This window comes from Pseudopipra pipra, chromosome 4, assembly GCF_036250125.1.
Source record: "Pseudopipra pipra isolate bDixPip1 chromosome 4, bDixPip1.hap1, whole genome shotgun sequence".
NCBI lineage: Eukaryota > Metazoa > Chordata > Aves > Passeriformes > Pipridae > Pseudopipra > Pseudopipra pipra.
Genome location: NC_087552.1, coordinates 58340023 through 58356171, shown reverse-complemented (window position 1 = coordinate 58356171; position 16149 = coordinate 58340023). Strand labels below are relative to the sequence as shown.

General features: G+C 37.2%; 1 protein-coding gene across 1 annotated transcript in view; it reads right to left on the bottom strand.

Annotated features, from left to right (window-relative positions):
• Positions 1 to 8388: 8388 nt before the first annotated feature.
• The window catches only part of ADGRA3 (adhesion G protein-coupled receptor A3), a 56312-nt gene continuing 48551 nt past the window's right edge, over positions 8389 to 16149 (bottom strand). The window contains exons 16-19 of the mRNA XM_064653107.1: positions 15728 to 15851; positions 13728 to 13873; positions 11321 to 11416; positions 8389 to 11132 (exon numbers count right to left, since the gene is read on the bottom strand). Coding sequence (XP_064509177.1) covers positions 9890 to 11132; positions 11321 to 11416; positions 13728 to 13873; positions 15728 to 15851 — 1609 coding nt within the window. The 3' untranslated portion in view covers positions 8389 to 9889. The remainder of the gene's footprint in view (positions 11133 to 11320; positions 11417 to 13727; positions 13874 to 15727; positions 15852 to 16149) is intronic.

Sequence of the window (16149 nt, the reverse complement as noted above, 5' to 3'; positions counted from 1 at the left end):
CTGGGATCTTTCAGGCCCTTGAAGTTATTTCTGCAGTCATAGCCCTTAGGAGGCATGGGAGGACTGGGAGGCAGGAGCAGCAGCAGACAGTGGAATCTGGTCCTATTGGCCTCAGAGCCCTGTCATAAATGTAAAATCTTTCTATGAATCCCCTTTTCTTTCCCATTTTCTTCTTCCATTCCCTCTTCATCCGTACTTTTATGCTTCTTTGCTTCCTGCTCACTTTTCCGTGAATAAATGGAGCACAGTTCTAGGGAATTTTTGTCTCCCCACTATCAAATAGATTTGGTTGTAATGCTACTGAAAGCATAAGCATTATTTAAGTCTGAACAAAGGAAATGTCACACAACTTGCAACTTGAAACACACCAACTTTAATTTTGTCCTTGAAATGAAGAAGGGAATCTTTACATTATTAATAGCTGGATTTTTTTTTTTTAATTGCAACTTTCCTTAAAAAAAAGGCTTGACATACAGATCTGAACATTTTCCCAGTACTCTTGGTTCAATTCTTTGCTTTGTACTATGTGTAGAATATTGTCTCTCCTGACTTTGTATGTTTTTAGTTGTCCTTCTAGGTCAGAGGCTAGCTGTTGTCATTCAAAGCCCACAGAAAATTTGTGGGAAAAATCAGCTTTGCTGGCTTCTTCCTCACTGGGCTGTAGGCAGCTGTCTTTCTTTGTATGAAGCTTATACTTCTGGAGGAAAATAGGAGAGCTGAGATGGATGGTGTACAGCATTCTGCATCTTAGGCTTGTTGCATAAAACCACAAATCAACAGTTTCGTTATTAACCTAAGATTTCAACTTTCTGTAGGTCATTTGGTTGATACATGCACTATTTCTTTTTCCTTATACTTATTGCCCACAAGTCAAATAATTTCAAATGAGTCTTTTTGTAATTCCTCCATGGGCTGAGAGCTGCCAGGTGATGTGCTATGGTGACAGCTCTCCAAGGGACAGCTTTTCCAGACTGAAAACCAGGTTTGTTACTTGCAGCTGTTATATGCGAGGTCAAGGCAGATCAGTTGTGCAGGTTAGGTTTTGGAAAGGAGCATGAATTTTCTTCCTGCAACATTTTTAGTATGTTATTCTGGGTGAGCAATACCTTACAGTTAGCAGGTAACTCTGACTGCCAAGGCTGGATTTGATCATGGCTAGCGTGAGAGCATCAAATCACTGAGACTCCACATCTGTGAAACAAGGAGTTGGGGCCTCATTATCACAAAGGTGCACGGTACCAGCAGCTCCCCTTCAAAACACCTGCCTGACAGCACCCTGACTTTGATTTCATCTGTGCAGAACATGCAATTGAAATGGCAGAGCACAGGGAATGAGGTGTGAGCATAAAAAGGCACTCACTATAGCTCTGTAGTTCTGGACACCTATTCTGTAATAAATTGAAAAACTTGTCCTAACGTAAAAATACACCCTAACAGTAATTTGCATCTTTTCAGCATGCACAGTTTGAAAAGAAAAATCAACTTCCTTAAGGAAATTTGCATATGTCTTTTTTTAATAGAGATATATAAACAGCCTTTTTTGAGTAGGCATATATTTAGAATTTCTGTCATGTGCTTTCAGAAATAAAAGGCTTTTTATTTTCTCAGGTATTCTTCTGTGCATTAAGAATGATGATTTAGTATTCTCTCGAGAAGACAAGGCTAAGGTGATACTTGGGGAAAAGCAGAAACACGTAAGAAAATTAACAGGAATAATATAACAGCTCTTAGAGACACCTCCAGACAAGCTTTCGCCTTTCTGTTGCAGACGCAAAATGACATCATGCTACCAGAGAGCCCATCATCTTTACATAGGTAAACAGTTGTTGTCTCCCAGAAGAAATCCCGTGACCTTGCAGAAATTTATCTTCTCTGCTTTCATTTCAATAATGTTGAACAAAGCTTTAAAAAACACTTCACAGTTAAATAGAGCCATCCTGCAGCAGAACCACTACTCCTGGGGAAAGGGGAAGGTTGTCCAGGGGACTTAGGGTGGGCTTTTTGGGTTTTGCTCATTAGATCACACAACTTTAGGGGAAAAAAAGTATTTTAGGAAAACAGAAAATTATATGGATCCTATTAGGAAAGATACTTGACATATGTGTTAAACAAGCTGAGCTACCAACTTGCTGAGTTAGCAGCTGTTACCTGTTAACTTCATGGAGGTGGGGAAGGGAAAAAAACTCCAAAAGGGCCTGTTTAGGTTTAGCACAAGCTGTTTGACAGCAGGGAAGAAATAATTTTACCCTAGTCCTAGGACTGTGGTAATTACACTGTCCTAAAACAAGGTGTTTTGGGAACACAGATCACCCCGCAAATCACTTTGGCCATTAATTGCTGCGGTATTTCTGGCACGAAATCTCACTCCAAATCATTTTTTTGTGACACTCCTGGGTCTGCCTGCCTGTTTGCAGACAAAAGATTCAAAAACAGCCTGGTAGGGGCTGAATTAGAACCATGAGATGTCAGCAATTAAACTCCAGCATTATCACCATGTCTAGACACGAGGGACTCTTAGGGCACCTCAGTGCAAGGAGCAGCTTCATCTCTGTGTCTTTACCACAACAAATACACTTTTACCTATTAAGCAGTATTTAAATTTTGCTCATTCCTTTTGGGATCTGCATCAGAAATCTGTTTGGTTTCATTGCCTGGGAAGGCTTTTTGGTTGTTTGCCAGCTTGGGGTTAGATTGTGTTGTTTATTTGTGGTAAGCATTGGACTAAAACTCTTCCCATCTCCTTTATCAGAAATACTGGGCAAGATTAGAAAATTCTCCTCACAATTCCCCAAGATTTCCTTTATACATGAGGTTAATTGGGAGTTCTTTACAAAACTAATGAGCAAGACATAAGCTGTCTTTCCTAGTCTTGAATCTAGTAACACTAAATATAAGGTGGCAAATATAACAGGCAAGAGGAAATCACACTGGTTGAGCTGATATATTTAATTAATTAAACTTGCCAGGTAGCTCGCTTACATAAAAGAAAGGCAAGAAAAATCTCACACTATAAACCAGTTTTGTCAAAAAGATGGAGACAACAGCATTCTTCTTGATGGCTGTTGAAGGTGACAGGAAAGGTATTGAGCCATGGACTGGAGGGAACAGTTGACACTACTCTGCCTGGTGTTATCATTGTGCAGGGGCCTTCATTTTAGATGGAAAGATGCATTTCTTGGAAACCAATAACATGAAACTGTCCTAACTCTAAATGAGGCATCTTTTTAAAGCTCATTTGTGCTATGCATGAGGTTCAGAGAAAGCTTCAGCTATGGGATAACCAGTGACCTTACTTTACAGGATATGATAACGTAAGTCACCACTAGGGACGTGTTGATGTACTGGTGGTGGCTCCCACATCCAGATCATGTTTCAGCTGAGAGGTACTGGCCAACTGGGTATGTCACTCCATCATGGTATTTTAGAGCAATCTGATGGGTTGTTCATTATCCACATGTGGAAGGAACAAGGTACTGGCGAGTGCACCCATTTTTTTAATCAAATCTTGAGACTGTAATGGCCTGAGAATAGGCATTTTTACATCTGCAACTGTATTTAATAAAAATGGCCTTTCAACTATCCTTTTCTGTTTCACATCAAAATCTTCTTCCCTGCAAACACTCTCTGCCTTGTAGTTATAAATCCGTGATTAAACTCAAGTACAGTTTTACTTGAAAATTTGTAATAGTAGTACATCTTCAGCCTATAAAAGCTGAAGATTTACTGCAGCCTGATCCGGTTAAGTGCTGTGTGTCAACAGAATCGACAAGTTCATGTATTACAGCTCCTGTAAGAGCCTGTTGAAGTTGCATGTCTGGCACCTTTAGAGATAAGCCTGTTAACAAGTCGATGCACACTACGTCCGAGTATTTATTCTATTTTTAAATATCTTGCTCAGCAGCTCCAGATGTTACCAGGGATGTCTCTTCCACTGGGAAGAAAACTGTCTTTCCTACGTGTTTCTACTTCACCAGTTGCATCCAATAGAAACATCGTCACCTAATAGATGAAATTAAGTCTCTGCATACTGCAGATTTTTGCTGCTCAGATTTGGACTCTGCTTGATAGGAACAACTTACTCATTATGATTTAAAGGGAAATCACTGCAAACAATTCAGAAAGCTGCTCCACAGTGTCACAATGTAGAAACATGCTGGGGATTGCAGCAGACACTCTGTGTTAATGTGTAGCTGGTAATAGATGAGGAACAAGGCTGCAGGAGAAACATTTGATGCTGACAGAAACAGAATGATCATAGTCATCAAATAGAACTTTAAGTGAATAAAGTGAAAATGTCAGGTATGTATTATATGAAACAGTTCATCCTATCAAGAATCCCATAGTGACTACACAGCAGGCCCCTTTTAGCCTTTGCAAGTGGGCTGAAGTTTTTTCCTCCTCGAGGTGAAAGCTGAAATTTACTTAGAACACAAAACCTTTATACAAAAGAAAAAAACAAGACTCATTTTATGAAAACTATGTCTCTGAAACAATCTCTAGATGCTTAAAGATTAACCTATGTTATTTTAACATTTAGTATTCTTTCATTCATGTAACTTGGATTTGAGGCTTTCCAGTGATGTGCCATTTGAAGAGGTATATTAACATTTTACTATATTCAGCATTTAAGTATCAAGTGCAAAATTTCAAGCATCTTCATCAAATAGAAACTAAAAATTTCTCCTCAATTTTAATTCCCTAGTATCTTAAGTCTTGCCTGATCTATTTCACCACAAAGCTCAAAGAACATAAGATTTATAAGTATTATTGTAGAGTAAATGCTGACTTCAGAAAATGCCATGTTCAGCTAAGCACTTAATTTGTATAGTCAAATTGTATATTTTGGGATTTAACTGTGATTAATTTTCAAGAACTTCCATCCTCATTAGCAATTGCTGATTAAAGGCTGTTTGGATTTTTTAAACTAAAGTCACATTAGATATGTAATCAGCTGGCTGTGAGGCACGCTTTGAGAAGGTCAGTAAGCTCCATCTCAGCTTCTATCTTGCAACTTTGTAGAGTCATCCTTCTTTTGACTCAAGATTTGGTCTATGATATATGAGTGAGCCACAACTGCAGGCAGCAGAGAGGCCTGATCAGCAGCACCAGCTCTGCAAGGGCTTTTTAAGAAGTGGCTGATCAGTGGACATCAGGCAGAGGCCGCTTTCCTCATCACCTGTAGCCAAGGACGGCTATTTCCTACCTGCTTGTATGGAGGCAAGTTTCAGCGGTGAGGTGGTATTGGTGGGCTAGTATTACAGAGGAAAAACTTCGTCATACTTACAATCTGACTAATCTAACAGTTTTCAAAATTTAAGTCTTCCATATAAAATAAATTGTACATCTGTATTCATAGATCCCACCACTCAATTTCCTCCTCCATCTCCCCAAATGTGCATATTCAACCAATCTTGGAACCAGAGAAGGTATATAAACCTAATTTAAACTAAAACCAAACTCCTACAACACAATAGACCCCATTTTTGAAGACAAGGATTAAAAAATCACATTTAAATTATTTTATGTTAATTTTGAACTACAAGAACCATATTTCTCACAGATATCTATGCCATTAATCTCTAAGATCTAGAAATTGTGACCCAACAAAACCAATGCAAACTGATCCTTCACTTTGCTCAGGGATGTGAAAAAGCAGCAATACTACACATCAACAGCTTCAGCAAGCAGCAGTGTTAACAGAGAACTGCTAAAAAATGGAATTAAGTAAAAACGAAAACTTAGCAAAAAGTAATTGTTTCTTCCAACACCTGAAATATTCCTTAACCTACACAAAGTTAAAATAATTAGCATCAAAGGTGTTCTGATAACACGTTATGTCTGAGCAAACAGTGATACAGAGAGCTCTTCATTCAGTAAAAGGCAAAATATCTGCACCTTCATGTCTTAATCATACATTTAAGCAACGACTGTTGCATGTGCTAATTGTCTTTGCAGATGTTCATCAAGCAAGTGAAAAGTCCTTTTCGAAAACATCTCTTTGCTCATGATAGTTTTTTCAAAGGTGTCTCTCTAATCCAAAAGTGAGTTTTATTTCCTACATGTATTTCCTACATTTCCACATGTCTTAAATAACAAAAATACTTATGTATAATATAGTATGGCTACCACAACTCAATTTTTAAGCAACAAATGGAATAAGATTTTAAGTACTTGGCTACTTGGTTACCCAATTCAGACTTGTCACTGTTGGGTGTTCTAGTTAAGTGTATCTGAGCACAGCTACAGGTATGACATTCTCTGTACTCAAAAACTGTGTTAAACAATTTGCAATGTATGGACCCATTCAGGTAATTACTGCAGCCTCTAATAGTTGGTTTGATAGTCTGAATTGATCTTGGATGCACTGTACAAAGCTCTGTGACAGGACAGTGTTGTTAGGATTTGGGTTCTATTTTTCCTTCTTGTGAGTAGTTACCATTTAAGAATTCTTTAAGGAACATTTTGACAAGCGTATGACTCAGTTTTGATTGCTATTCTACTTTCCTGATTTCAAGAGAGTCGCTTTTAGCTTGTATCTGGCCTTACAGCTACCATACAGATAGGCACTCAACAAAAGAAACTTAAAGATATTACCAAAGAAAATAATTTAAACAAATACCCAAATATATATAAAATATCTACATTTTAAAGCTATTTGGCAGCGTATCTAATGCATCTTAGACAACTGAATGCTTTGTAATTGCTGTTTGTGGGTTGTTATTTGGTGTAGAGGCGTTCCTCTTGGTGGCAAAAATACATTTTTGGATCTAGAAGTCAAACCCGGCAACTTGATCCTATCCCATTCCAAGTGCAGCAGGTCATGAAAACTGAATTGCAGACAGTGAGTGTAAGGGCATGTGCTAAGAGCAGCAATCATCTCTGAGACGAATTTGTATGTTGCACAACTGGCAGCAATTTAATCATTGAGGGCTCTTCAGATATAGTCTGTAGCCCAAACTCAGATACTTTTAGATTATATTTAATCAGCTGTCTACACTAATACAAATAATTTAAGCCTACTTTATATTATCTTTAAAATTATAGTGCTAGAAAAATATAATCCATATATAATGTGGAAAAATGTCAAAAGAGCCATAGATTGATTATTATCTGAACAAGGTATGACAGGGACTTAGAGTAAGATCAGTTATCCTTTAGAATCCACTTGCCCATTGCCTATAGTACTTGCCACCTTTTGTACAGGTTTTGTTGGAATTGAACACTAGTTTAGTCTTTCTTAAAACTGATCCTGAAAATGCCTTTAAAATTAATTCTATGTGTAATACTTCTGCATAGCTTGATGGTTTGCCCTGTTTTGATGAGATGATGAAGAATAAGCTCTTCTCTAAGTACCTAATAACTATCACTAGCCTTGGTACATATAGGGTCATTAATGTAAAAATATTTTTTAAATCATTCCACTAATAAACATGCTCAGTTCAGTCACCACTATATACATAGCTACATTTGCTTTTAATATAAGAAGTGCTTTGGCTCAGATGATAACAAATTAAGACATTATTCTCTGATACAGGCAGACAAACACTGCACAATACACTTATCTGCTGTGTTTCTCATGAAGAATCTTAAATTGAAAGAACCTATGTAACAGAAAGATGGAAGGCAGGTTATAAGACTCTAAAAAAAAAAAAAAGTGGAGTTATTCAGTATAGTATCTTATTAAGGAAACTGGAAACATAAAATCTTCAGGATTTTTCATATTTGCTTTCCGAATAGTGTAAAGCAAGCTTCTTTTCAGAGCTGTAATTAAACTTTGAATGAAAAACCACCTACATCATTCCAATGGAAAAAAACCCCACCACACAAGAAACCCAGTTTTGCCCTTCTGTGGAACGAGAAAATAACTACAATCATTAATCAGATACCTAAAGGAGAGCAGATAACACAAAGTGGGGCAGTTTGTATTATCTACAAAAAAAAAAAAAAGGGAGAGACTAGAAACAGCAGTAGTTAAAGCTGGTTGTCACCCCGATAACAGTGAGTGTATTTGCCCATTTATAGTAGTGGTAGAACAGACTTTGAAAAGCAAGTGTCACCAGGTTTAGAAGAAGAAGGGTATAAGCACACCCTGGTTTATGGCTAAGAAACTTTTGATGGTTTTACCAAGGATAGGGATTGAGGAGAGGGAAAAAAGTGTCAGTAGGAAAAAGGAGTTGATTGCAAGGAGGCATACGTGAAAAAATCATTAGAGTTTGCAGCCAGATGGACAATTCTCAAGTTCAGAGCTAAACCAGGCATTTAAAAAGCAACAGATGAGCCAAGGATCTCCAGCAACTGTGATGGTCTCACGGTGTGCAATACAAGTGACATGTATAGGGGAGCAGAGAGGCAGCATGTCAGAGTGCTGTTAACTGTAATCTCAGGGGATGCATTAACAAACATATTTTTATTTAATACATGTGGTTTTAGAAAAATGGGTATCAGTACCAGAAACAGGTAAAACCCCAAGCATTACTCTGCAACTGCAACATCAAATTTGTCACAGCAGCAGGATGACACAAAATATGATCTTGTTTACACTGAGGTGTCAGCAAGTATAGAAAACTATAAGTATAAAAAACCTCATAATTGACAAATAAGCTATTCTAGATTTCATTTTATATAAAGTATTTTTAGCTTGACTCTTATTTTTAATTACACTGTAATTAAATTTAAATTAGCTTAACTAGAACTTTTATTTTTCAAAATTTGCATTATTGTAACAAATTGCATTATTGTACATTATTGTAAAATATTAGCTATTTGTTCTGCAGGAATTTACATGCTTTTTAAACTGATAACCTGATTTACATAGTTCTGCTACTGAAACTTTCTTGTGTTTTTTTTAAACACAGACACTGTAGGATTAGAGATTATTCTGCAAGGGAGTGAAAACTGAACTCGGAACTCAAAATGCTCTCTCACAAGTCAGCTTGTACCGTGACACTGAACTCGAAGACTCTGATTTTGCATACTTATCATATTCTTACCAGGTTATCCCATGCCTACCTAACAAAACACCTGCACTATTATTCTCCCACACTATTGCAACAGAATGTGTTTTCACTGGTATTTACTGATGACCTTTGCAAATAAGCATCTGTTGTCTGTGACTGTTCATAACCTTCTCAAATACAAATGATTAAAAAAAATTTAAAAAACTCCATATGAGTCAGGTAATTATGAGGGCAAAACATTATTATTCAAAAACATTATTGAGTAAGCTAAAATTCTGTACAATTGCAATAAAGTAAGTCACAACTATCTAAAAATATAACTAACTTATGCAGCAAGTACAAGACAATGATTTGGAGAAAACAAGTTGCCTGTATACTAAAAAATCCCTTTAAAACACAGCTTCTTCATTTCAACCAAATTCTAGGCCTTATGAAAGTGATTGAGCTATTTGTATTGTCTGTTTGAGACACCAAGCATTTTCTTTAGTAACTGAAGCTCCTAATTTTCAGATACTGAACTAGTAAAATCAAGATGGCATTCAGTGCAAAAATATTTAAAAAAAAACCAAACAAAAAATAAGTCCAACTTTTGGCTGCTTGGGAAAGTACTATTTATTATACATTTAAATACAAATTTGAAATGTGTTGTGGACATATCTGCAGGGTTACAGGTAAAAAATAAAAATGTACAAAGTTGTGTTCTGCATCTCTCAAGACTGATATTTCAAAAAAATTTTCACAAAATACCAAGAGTTCATCTCTGTAGGAACAGGAAGGATAATAACACATACAATCTTTTGCTCAGCAGATTATCTTTGTTCCCTCCCTGCATAAAGTACCTAGAGTTTGTAAACAGTCCTTAAAAGTGTTAATAGCTTTCAGGAATGTGTAATCACAGTTTATATGGACTTGTCCCATAATGAATTACAATGCTACACAGTAGTTTCGTGTTTCCATAACCCAGTTCTAATATTACCAGTACTGTCTGCAGTGAGCAAGGGTCCGTCCTGTCCACTGCTTTTAAGTGGTCCATTCTGAATGGCTAAATTTAAGCCATAAGATTTTTGTTGGTTTTCCAGTTCAGCCACTATTGGTTTCCTTGGAATATCTTTTTTGTTGTTGGTAGCTATTGTTTTTTCAGTATTCCTACTACTTTTTGGAAGTGTACTGCAAGCATCACTGCTGTCTTGTTGGGACTGGTTATACTGGCGTTCTCTATATGCCAAATAGGCTCTTCGGCTCCTTGAGTGCCCTTCACTGTTGCTTTGTCGAGTTTTGGGTAAGCCATTTTGCACACTTCCTTCCACACTTGTGGGAACATCATATGCATATTCCCTCAATACTGCAAGCCTGCTGGCACGATGTCCCTTGCTTCTGTTCTTGTGATGCCGACTCGGGTGCCCGTTTGTCCGAAACTGTACCTCTAAGGGAGCTACGTGCATTTTGATATCATTATCTACTGAATGTTCAGTCAGACTGTTATCAAGCTGAGGACCTGTGTTCAACGGCAGAGAAGTAGGGTGGCACTGAGCTGCTGCAGCTTGTAAGTTAGTTAGTTTACAACCTTGAGACGAGTTTTTTAGGCTTGAGGCACTTTTATTTGTGCATGAGGATTCTGCGCTACTGTTGGTGCATTTTGGGGCCTCTCCGTTAGTTCCGCTGGAACTGGAGGGCTGCACATTTACTTGCACTGAATACGTACTCCTTCCCGGGCAGCAAGTTGTTATCCAAGCATGCCTGACATCTTCCCTGTTAATGCAATGGTGCACCATAAGAAAGGCACTGAGGCATAAACATGTTGCCCCAAAAAAACAGCTGAAGATCAGATCCATGGGATAATACAGGGAAACGGACAGAGCTCCAAAGATCCACAGTGTGACATACAAAACCAAAGTAAGGCCGACTCCCAGAAGCTGTGCTTGAAAACTGTGCTCGTTCTCCAAAGCAGATGTGGAAACCAGTGACACTGACAACGAATCCTGATGAGCCAGTTCCCCGTGTTCGTTGGTGGCCAGACGCTGCTGTTCCTCGATGGGTTCCTTAAGTTCATATTTGCGTTCAGGGTGACGTTTTAGCTGTATAAATATGCTGAGAAAATACATACAGTTTATGAAAATTATAAAGCTAGCTGGTCCATAAAATGCTCCTAAGCTAGGTTCCCAAGTCATCCAGCAACTGTAAAAGAAACAAAACAAAGAACTAAAATTAACATCTTCTCACACATCACTTATCTTTTATCAGTTCATTGAAATGATCTTGGCTGTGCTACATTTTCTGGAGGAATCAGAATTAATTGCAACAAGTATTGAGAGAAAAGTAAACCTATGAAATCTTTTCAGAATTCTCAGTTATATGGTACTTACTAAGGAGCATTAGGTCTGCTGCCGTAATTTCGGATGTTTGCTGCAGCTGTTATTCCACAAACTATGATAGGGATCCCTCCACCGATAAGGTAGAACCTAAAAAGGAAATCCAGTATATCAATGTCTGCTTCATGGCAACGGATTTTATTCAGTCACTATGAAAGAAATAAGAGATTTCCAGGATTTGAGAAATACGCAAGTTCTTTATGAAAATAAGGTGAATAAGCTTTGGGCTTTGGCAATATCAATTCTTCTCTAAGTCTTCCTCACAATAATTTTTCTCCTCCTGTTGTAAGCTGCCTCTCTCACAGCTGCTCACTCCCACCTCCCACTTGCAGACACTGAACAGAAGTATACAGCATTGGAAGGAAGAAGCAAAAGCTGACAGTCAGAAGTTGTAAACTGCTAGAAGAGAATATGAAAACTTAAAAGGAAAATAGTAAGTGGTATGACTCGTGTTCCAGAGATGAACTTGCCTAATATATACTGTTAGGAAAATCAGCCATAAGAACTCATGCTACTTGGAAATTTTTTGGGGTGGATGGCTTTGGTGGATGGCAGGTTGGGGTTTTTTTAATTTTAACGGACTCTGTAATTTTATAGTATACATTTCCTGCTTCCCTGTGGGGGTATTAATGAAAACTATACACCTTCACAAGGACAAAGGGCATATGTTGTTGGAGTATCTTTTCATTCCAATTTCTATGAATTCACACTGAATTCATTAGTGGTAGGTCAGTTATTACTGACATTCATTCCAATTAACGGCACTCAGTCCTGTAGCTTACATCAAACCAGTCCAAATTCAGATCAGAACACACAAGTGAAAACTACTACTGTGACATATGGGTGAGCAGTTGTTTTATCAACAAGAGACACCTATTCTGATGGTCCTGGACATTTCACTAGAAATTGCTCCTGTATCACTTGAGACACACAACAGTCTGAAATAAATTAAGACTTTCTTGTAAATTGAGATACACTGAGTGTATTATTTAGTTGCTGAATCCTACAAAGATCAAATTCTGACATTGGTTTATTCTGTATCTCGATGCAGTAATCAGAAGCTGGCCAGACGGAGCAGATTTTTGTGGCAGTATGGGTACTACACAACAGGTAATTTTATTTTGAACATATGCCTAGAAGACAGCTGAAAAAAAAATAACTTTCTGTGGCTCTTCCATGCAAAAACATCACACATCTATCTAACTGAGGAAATTCCCAATCTGCAAGAAGTTGCACACTGAGGAAGTCTGAAAAATCTAAAGCATGTTTGTTCTGTTCTGATACTTGTCTCCAGAGTTGCCACCATTGTCACTCATGAGGTGTTCAGATCTGAAATTGCATGTTCGTGTTTATGGCTATGCAAAGCTGAGCCTGTGAGAATGGTAATTTTATTGCAACATTTTCCAAAGCAAGAACTTCTAAACAAATAATAAGGGATGAGGGGGAAAACAAGTCATAACAGATGTTAAAAAGGCTATTCAGTATCCTGCTGGAAGGCACAGCTGGTGGTGAGCGTACAGTGAATACAACAGATTTACTTCTTCTTAAAAGAAAAATAATAAAAGTTAAGGAAGGCAAATACAGTAATGAAGTGGTATAAATAGTTACCTTCTAACTTACAAATTAAATACTTCTATATGCTGTATATAGTACTGCAAATTTTACTTGAAGATAATCAGAAAAGCATTTCTGTTTTTCTTCAGTCTCTGTACTTCAAAAATCAAGCTCTTTAAATATTTGCCTATAACCAATCAAAGGTAATCAACTTCTGCCACCTTGTGGAGAATTTCAGCGTAGCAGTTTTTAATTAATATCCCCGGGCCCAGGAGGCAACATGAACAAAGTAGGATAGTATTTTCTATGAAGAACATGTCACACAAGGTAAATTTCATAATTAGTTTGTCCCATCTCCGGGATTTCAGAAGTAAAAATTCTACAAGGAATGCTTCACAAAGAACACTATTTTCATTTGATAATAAGTGACACCCCTATTTTTCAAATTATTTGGAAACAATCTTTGGAAAACATATTAAACTTTATTTACTGAAATTGCAGCGTTTTTAACTGTGTGATAATACAGTTCTGCACATTCTTTCTTCTGTGATAATTTAATGGGTTGTGTTGCTATCTAAAGTCTCTATCGGACCCTCAGTGTGATGCTGAAACACTACCAATTTCTTAACTGACATATCATCAACACAGCTTTGCATCTGTAATACACAAAGACCAACAATCCTTCAGCTCACCCTCCTTAATATAATGCTGAGGAATAGAAAAATATGGAAGGAACCTTATTGACCTGGAAAGAACAAAACAGTAGTGACCTGTTACATTTTCTGCTCAGAATATAAACATAGCAACCTGGGAAATAATGACTCACAAAAACAAACAACAGGCTCACCTCAGCATTGGTCTGGGTGGAGGAGGTGGCTCATCAGGATCTTCACACCTTTTTGCCTTTTTGGTTACCTGCTTGTAAATATTACGAGATGTCACTCCCAACCACAGTACTGTTGCAAGAGTGGAATAATGGAGAATTATCCCAACCTTAAAACAAAACCAAGCAACAAAAAAAGAATTAACTCCCAAACACTTCCTTTCTACTGAGTTAATACACTAACCATTAAACACACAACTCGCCATAACAGCAAAAAACCACATCTCTTATTTTATGACTGTTCTAAGTGTCAAATCATTGTAGTTTTCAAAAAAAAGTAAAATACGATGTGCAAACCCATTTTTGCATCAGCTCAATCTGGAATGGCTACATAGCTGCTGTTGCCTCTAATGGAAGGATAACTTACTAACAGGGGAAGAGCTTTACTAACAAAAATTTTTCAGATTACATATCAATCATACACTTTAGGAAACTGTATTTTACAAAAGACAACTTTAAACTGTCTTGTGTTACAGGTATTATTCAAATTGAAACAAGTAAGGGAAGAGCAAACTAATAATACTGGGATAAGTATGCAGCAGGTAGCAAAATACAGACAGGGATTTTAATATAATGCAAAAATAGAGGAAGTGTATTAGATATTTAACCAGCCCAAACATTAATAAAAAGTCTGCTTCACAGCAGAATCTGTTTGTCCTTACTTATACGGCAACACTGTCATGACAGCACAAAAACAGAATGGAAGAGGTAACACTTTAGTTCCTGATGACTGCAATTTTCAATCACCAGTAAAAGCACAACTTTCCAACAGCCCATCTGTAACACAGGATTTCTCCTGAAGGATTACTGTCTCCAACGTAAGAAAAAAAAACAAGTGTGTATGTGTGTGTGCATACACATGTACGTGCACATAGGAGAAAGATCAGGCATATTTTTCATTGCAACATTTTGACCTGTCAACCCTAGTGTAAATTCAAACGAACAAAAAGCACTATGGAATATTACAATAAGCAACTAGAAACTTTTTTTGAATCACTGGACGCAAAGAGAAAACATGAAAAAAAATCCACTGACATTTTTCCAAAGCAGCAACTGCTATTATACTAAAATACTGCAACTGAATTGGAGACAGCCAAGTCTCAGAAGAGCAAATCATTAAAAAAGAGAAGTCTCAATAAAGCTAGTGATGTTTGTTTAGAGAAAGCACGCAGGCTTGAAACACTTCTCTCTCCCTCCCCTTCAGTTATACTGAGCAAGTGGAAATAAGTAGTTTAATACCAGATTTCACATAATCTGTAAAGGCCACATACAGGCCTATAAAGTAGTTTTACAATAGGTAAGTCTCAAAAATAAAAATAACAGACAAAGCTTATTTTTTGTGACAGCATTTTGGGGAAAAAATTTCTGCTGCACTTCTGAAATACTTTTCTGGTTTTCCAGTACTGAACTAGTTTTATCTTCACGACTTCTTGAAAATAAAAGAGAATCTCTAACTCTGTTATGAAGACAGAAAGAGTTGGGGTTGTTCAGCCTGGAGAAGAGAAGGCTCTAGGAAGACCTTATAGCACCTTTCAGTGCCTAAACTGGGCTACAAGAGAGATGGAGAGGGACTTTTTACAAGGGCATGTAGTGACAGGACAATGGGTAATGGCTTTAAACTGAAAGATTAGATTAGATAGAAGTAATGTGGGTGGTAAAATACAAGCACAGGTTGCCCAAAGAAGTGGCAGATAAAGTCAGGTTGGATTGGGTCTCTGAGCAACCTGATCAAGTTGAAGTTGTCCCTCCTTATTGCAGAGGCATTAGACTAGATAACTTTAAGGTCCCTTCCAACCCAAACCATTCTATGATTCTAAAACCAAAACAAAACATTAGTTTTTTGTCTAAATTTTACATTCTGATGAATGCCTATACAGCACTAAAGTTCTGTAGAAGGCAAGGGGTGAAAATACATACATAGAAGTATGAAACTGATTTTTTCGAGTGTTTGTATGTTTACTTACTGCTTGGCAAATGCTGGCATTCCTGGTCTGAGTTATGCCTCCAATAAACATCACACATGTCAGGAAAATATGAAAGCTTAGGTTAACTAGCATATGCCAGCTTTTTACACTGATCCTGATCACACTGTTAAAAGAAAAAAATTAGACAATATAAAACACAGCTGACATTCCTGGTTTTCAGAAACTAGCAAGATACACATGATAAATGACATATAATTACTGTTAATGATTGTTTGACTACCATATACTTTGTAAATAAATATGGTCTCTGGCCTTTATCACAGGAAATTAAAACATCCTCCTATTAACCAGCTTTACACATCTATTTGGGGCTTGATTTAAAAATTTTAGGCTTTCAAGCTTTCACATTAACAGAAATGTAAAAGGCTGAACAGTTTGTTAAATTCTACCATCATTCTTGA